Source organism: Tetrao urogallus, assembly GCF_951394365.1.
Source record: "Tetrao urogallus genome assembly, chromosome: 1".
Classification (NCBI taxonomy): domain Eukaryota; kingdom Metazoa; phylum Chordata; class Aves; order Galliformes; family Phasianidae; genus Tetrao; species Tetrao urogallus.
In genome coordinates, this window is record NC_136813.1 from 730,856 (window position 1) to 744,520 (window position 13,665).

Genomic DNA, 13,665 nt, shown 5'->3' on the forward strand with positions numbered 1-13,665 from the left:
GCAACTGAGCACACGATGGAATATTACACAGATGTATTCCCAGTGGCTAACACGCAGTGTTGCTAGCTGTACGTGTGCACAGCTGATTGTCTTGCAGTCTCTCTCTCTTTGTACAATTTACACCATGCTCCCCATCTGTGTGACGCTGGACGGCCGTGACATGAAATTCTTCCCTTGTTCTTCTGCAGAAGCAAGACTCCATTCCCACAGAGGGAACTTTGCCGGCTGGCCGTCAAGAGCAGCCCCTGCCCATGGGGTTGGCACGGGGTGGGCTTCGAGGGCCCTTCCCACCCGGACCGGGATGTGGTTCTGCAGTTCTGCGATGCAGCCCCAGGCTGGATGCGGCCCCACGGCTGCTCGGGGCACTGCTGGGCTGCGTGAGCCCGGGATGGGAAGGGAAACCTTCACTGCTCTGAGCCGGGGGAGCGCGGTGGGGCTGTGGCGGTGCCGGGCCCCGCACTCGGCCTCGGAGGCTCTTCCTCCCCGCTCAGGGCTGTGCACGGCGGCGCCTCCAGCACTCCTGCAGCCACCGCCACAGCCTGGAGCAGCAAGCCTGCAGGCACTGCCTGGCCCGGCACAGCCTCGGGGTCACCTGCAGGTGGGCTGAACGCATGGGACACCAGCGGGATCCTGTAGGGCTGCTCCTGCCTGGCTGCATCGGGACGCTCTGGTCCAGCTCCTTTGTGGCGTTCCCGTGGCCTTCAATGTCTATCAGCACATCTCTCGATGTGTTCTCCTCCGTATCCGTATCTGTGTCCATATCCATGCTGTCCAGCTCCAGCGGCTGCCACCTCCCAGTACCAACAACATCCATCTGTATATGCAGATGGATGCTGGGGGGCTCCTGGACTGGCGGCGCCTGTTCTAACGGCTCCTGGGCTGGGGGCTCCTGGGTGGGAGGATCCTGTGCTGGAGGCTCCTGTGCTGGGGGCTCCCTGGGGGTCCCAGCCACTCCCTGCCGCTCCAGCAGTGCCTGCAGCAGTTGGCTGCGGCGCTCAACGGCTGCCTGGTTTTCCCGGATGACTCTGAGCAGCTCCTGGATGAGCTCCGTGTGGCAGTATTTGGGCTCCGTGGGGCTCTGCACTTCATCCCCGGGGGAGATCTGCTTGCTCGGACCCAGGGAATGAAGGGGGCTGGGGGCTGCTGCCGGAAGAGCCGGGGTCTCAGGGCTGGGGCTCAGGGCTGGCCGTGTCTCTGCTTCTGCCTCTGGCTCTCGCTCTTCCTCTCGCTCAGCCTTTGCCTCTGGTTGTGGCTCTGGGTCGGTCCGAGGGACAAGAGCAGCCAAGTCTGCCAGAGCTCCAGGCCAGGGCTCTGGGAAGGAGTAGAGGGAGGAAAAGGAGGAGGAAGAAGCAGCAGCCAGGGAGCCCAGGGACTCCATGGATGCCAGCGGGGCCCGGAGGAGCTTCGTACGCCTTTCGTCTGGGTTCGTCCTGCAGGAGGAAAAGGAGGAGTTGAGGGGACCCGCTACTCCCACGCCCAGGGTTTGGGCCGTGACCCCAGTGGAGCCTCCTCCCATGGTCCTGACCCCAGGCCCTGCAGCAGTGGGAGCAGGTCTGGCCAAGAGCACTCACCGCTGTTCCCAGGTTGGCGACGCCATCCCCGCTGCTCCGTCCTTCCGCCAGGCATCTGCCAAAGCAAGAGCGCGTGAGCGGCCGGGACCCCCCGCTCAGCCCCACACTGGGCTGCCGACCCCTTGCAGGGTGCTCAGCTGGGGAGTCGGGGCTGCTCACCTCTCCCCTCCATCTGGGTGCTCATCTCTGTCCTCTTCTTCTCCAACCTCCGACAGAACTTCTGTGGGAGCAGTGAGAGGCGGGTTGAGGGGCTGTCCCTGTGCCCCTGTGCCCCACAGCCCCTCACCCATCACCTACCTGCAGCTGCCGGAAGGGCAGCAGCACGATTGAGGCCAGGCAGAGCTGCAGCATCAGCTTCAGCTGCGTGGCCATCCTAAGCAGTCCTGGAGAGCTGGGGCTCTCCATGATCACAGCGATGCTCCTCCACTCGTGCTCCGGTGATGCTCCGTCGCTTGCGCAGGAGGAATGAGGCCCGCTCTGCTCATGGCATGCCAGCTGACCTCCTGCAGGCCCCCCTCTGTGACACGCAGGACCTCTCATTGTGATGCAACAGTCCCAGCGTTCCATTCCCGCCCTCCGGCCTGCAGCACCGCATGGAACTTTGGATTTAGCAGAGCTCTCCATGCTGAGCACCGGGGCTCTTAGAAACCCACCGTGCATCCCCTGCCCGCCTGCTGGCCCTGGAGCTCCCGGGCTGCAGGAATTGCCCCGCACTGGGGCTTTGCTCCTGCAGGACAGCAGAGGGCCGCGGCCTCACCGCAGCACCTCCAGAGTGCGCAGAATGAAAGCAAGCAGAAAGCAAGCAGGCACTTCTGCTTCGGCCCCTGTCCTGTTCGGCGGCTCCGCTTGCAGGGCCCCCGGCGCCTGCTGGGCAGCGCCGCGCAGCAGTGGGGACAGCGGGAACAGCAGCGGGACAGGGACAGCAGAGCTGTGGGGGCGCTGCGGGGGGACATCGCCAGGGACAGCGGGGCGGGAGCGGGGCGCTGCTGCCATCCCTGGGCCGTCGGGGCGAGGAAGCAGCGTGGAGCCTTCTTCCCAGGGGATGAGGGCTGTAGTTTGGGGGGGAGGGCCGCCATGGGGGCGATGTGGGTCCCTTTTGGAGCTGACAGCCCCCCTCCCTTTGTGGGGTGAGCGGGCCGTGGGAGGGGAAGAGCCCAGCAGGCAGAGGAGCGCTGGAGGAAGCGGCCTTCTGCTAATGCCCGAAAACCCCGCTTGTTCCTCTCAAGGAGTTGCTCGTGCTGCTCGTGGTGTCGTGGTTTTGCCATCTTTGCTTCTCGGTGTTCCACACCATGACATCATGGGGGGCACTGCAGTTTCACTGTTGATGCTCAAGTTCTGGTACCTGCCCAGAGAAGGGCAACGAAACTGGTGAGGGGTCTGGAGCACAAACCTTATGAGGAGCGGCTGAGGGAGCTGGGATTGTTCAGTGTGGAGAAGAGGAGCTCAGGGGAGGCCTCACTGCACTCTGCAACCTCCTGAAGGGAGCTGTGGTGTAAAAGGGTCTGGCCTCTTCTCCCAGGCAAATAGTAGGACCCAAGGAAACGGCCAGAAGTTGCACCAGAGGAGGTTTAGGTTGGACATGAGGAGAAACTTCTTCTGTCAGAGGGTGGTCAGGCACTGCAATGGCTGCCCAGGGAGGTGGTGGAGTCGCCGTCCCTGGCAGTGTTCAAGAGGCGCCTGGATGAGGAGCTACGAGATGTGGTTTAGTGCTTGTGGTACTGATAGGAATGGGAGGGGGTTGGACTGGATCATCTTGCAGGTCGTTTCCAACCTTGCGATTCTGTGATTCTGTGCTTCTGAGAAGAAGAACTGCATTCCCCATTGGACTCTGCGGTCACAAGAGCAGATGGAGCTCCTGCAAGGGCACCCGATGCTCTTCTTCGCCTGCTCTTCTTCGCCGGCTCTCCTCCCGTCTCCCTGCTGCTCAGCTGGACCGCGCATCTCACCCCAGCCTTGTGCTGAGGCCATTCCACCTTTCGGACATTCTCTCTCTCCCTATACGTGATTTATTAGCTTCAGTTCTGATTGTACTGTATTACTGTGTTATCTTGCACTCCAATACCATATTTAGTAAATTAGTTTGTTTCTCCTCAGATCGTTGCCGCTGCTTTTAATTGTTTTGGGGTCCCCTGTTCCCTATTTCCGGAGGCACAGATTTTGTGAAATCCCTCCACCCCGCCAGTCACGGAACTGGGCCGAACCAGCCTGGAAACCATTGGCAGTGAGGAGCCCAGAAGCCCCTCTTGTCCTACAGCCCTTCGAGGCCCTAAAGCCTCTCAAGGTCCTGCAGTCCCTCCTGTCCCTACAGCCTCTCCTGTCCCTGCAGTCCCTCCTGTCCCTACAGCCCATCCTGTCCCTACAGCCCATCCTGTCCCTACAGCCCATCCTGTCCCTGCAGCCCCTCCTGTCCCTGCAGCCCATCCTGTCCCTACAGCCCATCCTTTCCCTACAGCCCCTCCTGTCCCTGCAGCCCATCCTGTCCCTACAGCCCTTCCTGTCCCCACAGCCCCTCCTGTCCCTACAGCCCCTCCTGTCCCTACAGCCCCTCCTGTCCCTACAGCCCCTCATGCCTCTACAGCCCTTAATTTCCCTGCAGTCCCTCGTGTCCCTAAAGCCCCTCCTGTCCATACGGCCTCTCAAGGCCCTGCAACCCTCACAGGCAGCAGAGGAGCAGCTGTGAGCTCTGCTCTCCGTGACCAGGACTGGCCCCAATGGAATGGCTTGCAGATGTCAGGGGAGGGCAGGGCAGCAGAGGGAAAGGAGATGGAGATGATGCAGGGCCTGGAGCTCCGCTTAGAGGAAAGGCTGAGTATCATGGGTCTGTTCAGCCCTGAGAAAAGGAGACTCAGAGGGGATCTGATCAATGTTTGTGTATATCTGAAGCGTGGGAGCCCAAAGGACAAGGCCTTTGTCAGCGGTCTGTGGGAACAGGAGAAGGGGAAACGGCCATAAATTGGAGCATAGGAAGTTTCTCCACAGTGAGGATGGCGGATGTCTGGAGCAGGCTGCCCAGGGAGGCTGTGGCTTCTCCTTCTCTGGAGATATTCCAGACCTGCCTGGACGCCCAGTGTGCAGCCTGCTGAAGGGAGCCCGTTCTGCAGGGGGGTTGGACTTGATGAGCTCCAGAGGTCCCTTCCAGCTCCTACCATTCCGTGGGCGAAAAAAGGACTGAAAAATAGAGGCTGTGCCCCTTTGGGCGATGTGTTGTGGTTTTGTGTTTTTTGTTGTCGTTATGCCACATCATGACATCACATAAAAGCAGTGGAGAATGGGGCTGACGGCGGATACCGTGCCCTGAATGAAGTCACACCCGCAGCACTGGTGCTGTGCCAGGTATGTCAGCACAGCAGTATGAAGTGCAGTCAAAAGCAGCCATGTGGTATCCACCCCTGCATAGCCAATGCCTTCTTCTCCGTTCTGTCGTATGCAGGCCACAGTTGGCTTGCACTTGGAGGGGCGTCCAGTACACAGGGAACCGTTTGCCCCAGGGGTGGAAACGCAGCCCAACCATTTGCCATGGGCTGCTCCGAACCACGTTGGAACAGGGCGGTGCTCCTGAGCACCTGCAGCACATCCATGATATCGCTGTGTGGGGCGATAGCAGAGGAAGTTTGAAGGAAGGGGAGCCAATAATTCAAGTTCTTCTGCACGCTGGTTTTGCTATTAAGTGAAACAAAGTGAAGGGACCTGTCCAGGAGATTCGGTTCCCAGGTGTAAGATGGCAAGATGGGCATCGCCACATCCCACAGATGGGATAGACAACATGCCCGCTAGGTCTTCAGCCACCAGCAAAGAAGAGACACAGTCTTTTCTGGGTGCAGTGGGCTTTTGGAGGATGCACATCCCAAACGACAGCCTCGTAGTTTGCACATCACCCCCTCTATCAGGTGATGTGAAGGAAGAACAACTTCGCGTGGGTCCCGAGCAGCAGCAGGCTTTTGAAGAGATTAAACAAGAGGCAGCCCGTGCCGTGGCCCTGGGGCCAGTACGGATGGGCCAGGGTGTGAAGAACATCCTCTGCACTGCTGCTGGAGAGAAAGGGCCCACCTGGAGTTTGTGGCAAAGAGCCTCAGGAGAGACCCGAGGCCGACCCCTGGGATTCCGGAGCGGAGCCTACAGGGGGTCGGAAGAGGGCTTCACTGCAACTGAGAAGGAGGTCTCAGCAGCATACGAGGGGGTTGGGCTGCTTCTGAAGTAATTGGCACTGAAACGCAGCTCCTTCTGGCACCCCGACTGCCAGCGCTGAACTGGATGTTTAAAGGAAAGGTTCCCTCCACCCATCATGCTACTGATGCCCCTTGGAGTAAGAGGATTGCACTGATTACACAGCGAGCGCTGGATGGGGAACCTCAGCCGTCCAGGAATCCTAGAGGTCATCGTGGACTGGATTTTGGACACGGTTTAGTGAGAACTATAGGTGATGGGTGGACGGTTGCACTGGATGATCTTGTAGGCCTCTTCCAACCTGGATGTTTCTGTGATTCCGTGGTCATGGACTGGCCTGAAGATAAAAAGTTTGGAACATCATTGGCAGAAGAGGTGTCACGTGCGAAAGAGGCCCCACCGTACAATGCACTGCCAGAAAATGAAACGCGCCCTGTGCACAGGTGGATCGTGTCGTATGGTGGGGGAGCATGGCAGATGGAAAGCTGCTGTGTGCAGCCCCACACGGCGAGTTGCAGAGGCCGCTGAAGGGAAAGGAGGATCAAGGAATGGGCAGAGGTAGAGGCTGTCCAGCTGGCCTTAGACGTTGCTGAACGGGAGAGGTGGCCAATGCTTTATCTTTGCACTGACTCATGGATGGTGGCAAATGCCTTTTGGGGGTGGTTACAGCAGTGGGAACAGAACAACTGGCAACAGAAGGGTAAACTTATTTGGGCTGCTGAACTGTGGAAAGATACTGGTGCCTGAATAAAGGATGTGGTTGTAAAGATGTGCCACGTAGATGCTCATGTGCCCAGCAGTCGAGCACGACCTCCTCCTGGTGAACCCATGCTGACTGCTCCTGAAAGCTACCTTTTCTCCCAGTTGTCTGGAGATGGCATCCAGCACAGCTGTTCCATCACCTTTCCAGGGACAGAGGTGAGGCTGACAGGCCTATAATTTCCCAGGTCTTCCTTCTTGCCCTTTTTGAAGACCGGAGTGACATTGGCTCTCCTCCAGTCTTCAGGGACCGCCCCCTGACCTCACTGACCTGTAGCTCCCCAGGTCTTCCTTTCTCCCTCTCTCAACAACAGGAGCAACGTTTCCCTTTTTCACTCCCTGTGGACTTCACTGCACAGAGATGACATTTCTAATATGATGCAGAGTGGCTTGGCAGCCACATCAGCCATCTCTCTGCTCACCCTGGGATGGATATCATCCGGCCCCATAGCCTTATCCACACTCCGTTTCGGGAGGACTCGGGCCTGTTGCACTGTTACAGTGGGACAGAACCCACTCCCCACACGCTCACCTGGAGGCTCGTGGCCCTGGCAGACATGGGAAGCCTGACCACCCGTGAAGACTGAGGCAAAGCGCTCCCTGAGCGCCTCAGCTTCTTCTATGAAGCCAGATCCCCTCATCAGTTACCTTTCATCAGAGGGGAACCCTCTCCTTGCCCTGTCTCCTGCCTATGTACCTGTAGAGCCCCTTCTTGTCACCTTTCACGTCCCTCTCCAGGGCTGAACTCACAGCCCCGTCCCAGGTGCACAATGCGGCACGGCTCCTGCTGAGCTTCGTGCAGCTGGTGATTAAAGGAATTAATGACACTACGTGGCAATAACGGCGATACACAGGGGAAAGAAATTCCTTTGCTCTCACAGATCTGCTGTTATCTCAGCCCTCTGGAACCCTCTGGAAGCAGAGCAGCAGAAGCACTGCTGTGCTTTAACCCTGCAGCAGCTCTGCACCACTCGGCCGTTTGCTCATTGCCCCAGCAGGAGATAGGGCAGAGCAGCGGCACAGATAAAGCTGCAAGAGCTTGTCGGTTGAGAGCGGGACGGTTTGATGAGAGAGATAGAGAGGAAGAGAGGAAGAGAGCAAAGCAAAGGATGCCCAAGGCAATGGCTCGGTAGTTCCTGACTGATGCCGGTCCCGAGCAGCAGCAGCCCCAGGGCCAAGTGCCCAGCTCACAGCACGGCGCCCTGTGCTGCAGGATCTGCCTTGGGCCTTTGGAGCAGCCGGCCCGGCTCTGTGCCCTGCAGCTCCTGCTGCAGCCCAGACTCCCCGCAGGCAGAGCAGCCCTTACGTTGTCGGAAGCCCCGCTCGCCCCAAACACAACACGCGGCACCCGACCGGCTCCTAGGAAGTCCATCAGCTCCATCCCACCCAGCCCAGCTCAGCGGGTCCAGCGCCAGCTGCCGGGAGCCCCTCTGCACCGAGGGCTGCGGAGCCAGAGCCGCTCATCTCAGCGCCCGTGGGACCACGAACCACACGTGCACCAAGGCCAGGGGGATGGCTCAACACGGACATTTCCTGGGGGAAGTCCTCGCAACCACTTGGCCACAACCGGGCAGTTTGGGGTGCTTGCGGGTGAGTTACGCAGGGCACGCGGGCTGGGGCTGCTCTACAAAGTCGGAGCCCAGCTCCGGGTGTCCTGCAGCTGCATCACGCCGTGGGTCCTGCCTGAAGCAGAGCAAAGGTAACAGCGTGCTGCAGCTCCAGGGCTGCTCCCGGCTGCTGGGCTGCGCTGGGGAACCTTCTTGTCTGCAGCAGGGAATGGCAGCCGTGGGCCGGAGGCCGGGGGCAGCGGGGGGGGGGGGCAGAGCCCAGCAGGCCTGGATGGGACGCAGGCTGGGGTGCTTCTCTGTGCTGTCAGGGGGGTCCGGAGGGTCCTGAGGTCCCCGCGATGCATCTGCTCCGCTTCTCCCTGCAGCCAGCTCCCACTCATGGAGCTCCTCGCCCTGTGCTGGGTGCTGCTGGCCGGCACCTTGCTCAGCACGTCGGCCGCCAGCAGCGCCCTGCACGACGGAGACCTCGGCCCCACCACGGTGCCGATGGACATGGCCCCCGACTCCTTTGATGACCAATACAAAGGCTGCGGGCAAATGATGTGGGGTAAGATACAGAAGGTGAACTATACTGAGTTCACCAAGAACGACGTCTACGCTGACGGCTGGAGGAAGGCAGCTGCGGAATGGCAGAAGCGCTGGGGCCACCTCTCTCACCCCCCACAGCTAAGACGGGAGCAGGCTATCGCCGTGCTGGCATACACTGCTGCAAGCAAGCTATACCAGCAGCTGAATGTAGCCACACGTCAGGGCGGACGTTCCCATCAGTACTATTGCCTTTACTTCCACTTCAAGACGCTGCACTTCCTCCTGACCCAGGCGCTGCGTGCCCTGCAGGCATCCCAGCCCTTCTGCTACAAAGTCTATTGCGGTGTTGGGGGTGTCCGCTTCACAGCTCAAAGAGGGACGGCTGTGCGCTTCAGCCAGTTCACCTCCACCTCCCTAAGGAAGGAGGTCGCAGTTAAGTTTGGCCGGGACACTTTGTTTGTGATTAAGACCTGCTATGGTGCCCCAATCAAGCAATTCTCCTTCTACCCCTTGGAGGATGAAGTCCTCATCCCACCCTTTGAAGTCTTTGAGGTCACCAGCTTCTCCGTCGTCAATGGCAGAAACCAAATCCATCTCCGCTCTAAGGGGAAGAAGAGTAAACACAACTGTGAGCTTCTAAAGCGTCCGTGTGGGCAGTGGGGTTGGGGCCACCAGGAGGTGGGGTTGGGGTTCAGCTCTGGGCCAGCTCTGCACTCCCTGGGCTGCTCCAACTGCAGCTGGTGGGGATCGGGGCACAGAGAGGGTGACCCCATCCCAGCAGCTCTGTAAGGGGACGGGGAGTGTGGAGGTGAAGGGAGCATCTCTGTGGGAAGGTGGGGACATGGGGAAATGAGAAGGTGAGGATACGGGGAGGTGGGGAAATGGGGGGATGGGGAGGTGGGGACATGGGGAGATGAGGAGGCGTGAGAGCTTGAGCTGGAGCAGCTTAGAGCTCTGTGAAGCTGCAGGACTGTGCAGGGGCAGGGCAGCAGCAGAACCCAAGTGTGGGGATGGGGAGAGATGTGCGCCCAAGGGCCGGCGGCGTGCAGAACTGTGCTGCTCCGTGCGTGTGCCGGAGCCAGGCTGCGCCTCATCCCACAGCTGGTGCCCTCTTCTTCTTTCTCACATTAAACCTCGAGCATCAGCACGTCGGTGCCGTGTGTGTGGCAGTGCTTCATACCGGTCCCAGTGGGATCTGGGAGCGTGTGGGGACCCGGGTCTGCCCGGGATTGAGGCGGCCGCATGGGCCCCGGGCTGTGGGGCAGCTCAACCCGCAGTGCTGCCCCGATCCCGCTGCGAGGTGCTGAGCTGGGGATTGGCAGGAGCAGCTCTGAGCCAGAAGGTGACTGAAGAACATCCCCACCATCTCTTCTGCAGCATCAGCACAAAGGCAGCACCAGAGCTGGGGCAGTTTAGTTTTGGGGTGCTGCTCTGCTATCCGGGTCCCACAGGCTCTGTACAGAACTCCCAGTGGAGACCATCCAGGCTGGGGGTGAGGGGAGCCTGGCCGTGCCCCTGCAGCTCTGTGCCTGGGCTGCTGCCCCTGCGTCTCTACAGGAGTGGCACTGCAGAGCTGAGCGCAGCAGGACCCCCAAGTGAAGATGCTCTCAGCCTTTGGGATCGCGGCGTTCAGCAGAGCAAGCAGTGCTGAAAAGCTCGAGCATCTCAGCTCCATTTCATCATGCTTGGATCTGGTGCACACGATGGGAGCCTCACGGGGAGGTGCCCAGCACTCAGGGGATCTTCAAGGCCAGATGGATCCCAGCGCACAGCACAGCACCAGCATGGCTCTCCTGGCATTCCATGGCACTTGTAAATTCCTCCACCTTTTCCCCATGAAGGGAGTATGGTGTTGGGCTCAGGGCCCTTTTACAGCTACCAGGATGAGCCCCCAGGCTCCCCTGGCTCTTCCAGCTCTCCAAACTCCCAAAGAACACCAGGCTCCTCAAGTTCCCCATTCCCCAGTGATCCCAGTCGCCCTGTGCTCCCCTGCTCTCAACTCTCCCTATGCCCTCCAATTTCCCCAAGCTTGGAGCCCAACTCCTATGGAGAAAAGCTGGGGGAGCCATGGGTGTTCAGCCTGGAGAAGGGAAGGCTGGGAGAACCACACTGCCATGCACTCCTGGGGCCTCTCCTCGAGCACTGGGTACGGGTTTGGACACCACAGGATGCAAAGGACATCAAAGCATTGGGGAGTATCTAGAGGAAGTCTGTAAAGATAATAAAGAATCAAGAGGGGAAGATTTATGAGGAGCAGCTGAGGTCCCTTGGGTTGTTCGGCCCAGAGCAGAGGAGACTGAGGGGGGACCTTGCAGCCCTGCAGCCCTTCGTGGCCCTACAGCTCTCAAAGAGGGCAGAGGTGCAGCACCGAGCTCTGCTTCTGTGTGACCAGGACAGGCCTCAAGGGAATGGCATGGAGCTGTGAGGGAGGATGTGGGGTGAGGGAAAGGCTGTGCCCCATTGGGCGGTGGGCATGGCTCAGCTCCCAGGACGGTGGGCACAGAGCTCAGGGAGCACCGGGGCACTGTTCTGACCTCGTGTGCTGTGGCAACGAGGCACAGATTCAGATGTGAACGCTCCAAATCCTTTATTACAGGTTCTCACATCACTTACAGACATTCACAAGTTTCCTTTTTTAGCTTTCCCATCGAGCTTCACAGCTTTGCCCTCTGCCTTTACGTGTCAGCAAAGCGTTCCACAAACACTCCATAACCGTGCATGCAGGCACTCATCCAGTCAGGGCCAGGAGCCATTCCTTTTGCTTTTCTCTCCTGGAGATGTCCTTGGTTTCTCAGTCTTGATGTCTTATCTTGCTCCGCAGCGTCTGCTCTGAACAGACTTTCTTGTATTCCCATAGGGTTGGGTTTGGGGTGCTGTGTGGGGCCAGGGGTTGGGCCTGGTGATCCCTGTGATTCTGAACCCACAATATTCTCTATGATCCTCTGAAAGCAGCTGTGCGATTGTTCTGCATGTGGATACATCAACCCCAGCCATGCTGATAGCTTGGAGAAGAGAAGGCTGCAGGGAGACCTCAAGGTGGCCTTCAGTGCTTGAAGGGAGCGGATAAACAGGAGGGGGAACGGCTGTGTGTGAGGGTGGGTGGTGACAGGACAAGGGGAATGGCTTGAAAGTGAGGCAGGGGAGGTTTGGGTTGGATGTGAGGAGGAAGTTTTGGAGGCAGAGGGTGGTGAGGCAGTGGCACAGGTTGCCCAAGGAGGCTGTGGATGCCCCATCCATCCCTGCAGGCATTCAAGGCCAGGCTGGATGTGGCTCTGGGCAGCCTGGGCTGCTGGTTGGCGACCTGCACACAGCAGGGCTTGGAGCTGGATGAGCGCTGTGCTCCTTTGCAACCCAGGCCATTCTATGGTTCTTTCATTCGCCGACCATTTTACAGCTTCAAAGGATTTGCACTGCACAGAATCGTGTTATTCCAGAGGCAGTGCTGCTATGGCAAAACGACAGCATCCGGAGGTGATGCTCTGCTGTCTGCCTGGAGCTGCTCCGCATTACCACCCCGCGCTTCTCCAGACACACATCCATACCTCAGCGTTCCCGACAGACGCCTGGTGAGGGCAGCAAAACCTCTATTGCTTTGCTCTGCTTTCAGCCATAAGGAAAAGAGGATTAAATCCAAACGGCTGCGCACTTCCAATGCCCTCTGCTCAGCCAGGTGTTACTGCCGGGAGTTTCAAAGCAGGCTGGGGGAACCTGATGTTTCTCCTCTTCATATGCTGGTGCTGGAAGAAATGGCAGTGTCTTGCTTTGCAGCCAAGGAGAAATCTGCAGAAAGTAAAGCCAGGTCATGTGGGGCAATGCAGGAAGTGCTGCAGGCGGCCACATCCTCTTCTCATGCTTTTTCCATAATGTCCATCCACCCTTTTGCTCCAGCTGTGTTCGTTAGAGGGAAAGCTCTGATTTGAGATGGAGGGGATGAAATAGGGCACAAGCTATTTAAATGCCAAGGAAGAAGAGGTGAGAGGGAAAATCCCCCTCTTTGATCCTGTAAGGATCAAAGGATGAGAGGTGGTGGCCTCACATCGTACCAGGGGAGGGTCAGGTCGGGCGTTAGGGAACATGCTTTCTGCAAAGAGTGGGGATGCTCTGGCACAGCTGCCAAGGGAGGGGGGGTCACCATCCCTCGGAGTATCCCAGAGCCGTGGGGATGTGGCACTGAGGAACGTGGGCAGTGGGCTGGGGGTGGGGATCCTGGAGGGCTTTTCCAGCTTCTAAACAACAGCAGAAGGAAGGAAGGATGCTCAGCTGAAGTCCCTGTTTCTCAAGGATTGTAAGAACAGCTTTATCTGGGCCAGCAGGAACCCAGCCCACTTATGGCACAAGAGATGCCTGGACAACAGGAAGGATAGAGCCCAGCAGCGCCACCTCACACTATCCCCATCCTCCCCCTGACCCACAGCACTTCCCCACTGAGACAGGAACAATTACACCACGTTCATTAGCACAGCCCCGTGCAGCAGCAGCTGCTCGTTTGGAACGATTCACTCCCTCCTCCGCTGGAGGGAATTGGTGCACAGCAGCTGCGCTTTGATATCAAACTTGATAAGCGAGCAGACAGCTGTGGGAAGGCCTTGAGAGCCGACCTCCTCTGGATCACTGCTCCCAGAGCTTCCCTTCCCATCCCACGCAGCCCTGGGTGTCTGACCTCACCAAATGGATTTTAATAGGGGTGAGGAAAAGGGCTGCTGAGCAGCCGGGCTTATCTCGCCAACCAGAGTGCTTGCAAAGCCCACAGGCTGAGAAGGGCGATGCGTATGTCTGGCTGTCCCCATTGTGAGCTGTGACGGTCGGCCAGCAGTGACAGAGCACTTCTACAGCTCAGGGTCACCCCCAGCCCACAGACAGTGGGTTCAGCCCTCGCCTGTGACTGAAATAGCACGTGAACTTTACAGCCATGCGTGCTGTCTGGATTGCTTTGCACCTCCCAGGGAGGATGGCTGGGGGCTGGGGGGATCTCAGCTCTGGATCTGGGATCTCAGGATCAAAGCTGCAGGGATGCAGCACCGGAGCCATTGGCTGCAATGCCATCAGCAATGGCTGTAACACCAAGCTACCCACGC

The 13,665-nt window shown here is 58.8% G+C and overlaps 1 protein-coding gene across 1 annotated transcript; it reads left to right on the top strand.

The window, feature by feature from the left end:
• Positions 1-8,425: 8,425 nt before the first annotated feature.
• LOC306954269 (NAD(P)(+)--arginine ADP-ribosyltransferase 2-like) lies at positions 8,426-9,379 on the top strand (the record flags this gene model as incomplete). Its single annotated transcript, XM_079545329.1, has 1 exon — positions 8,426-9,379. The coding sequence occupies exon 1, from the start codon at positions 8,441-8,443 to the stop codon at positions 9,377-9,379; it is 939 nt and encodes a 312-aa protein (XP_079401455.1). The 5' UTR covers positions 8,426-8,440.
• Positions 9,380-13,665: the final 4,286 nt, after the last annotated feature.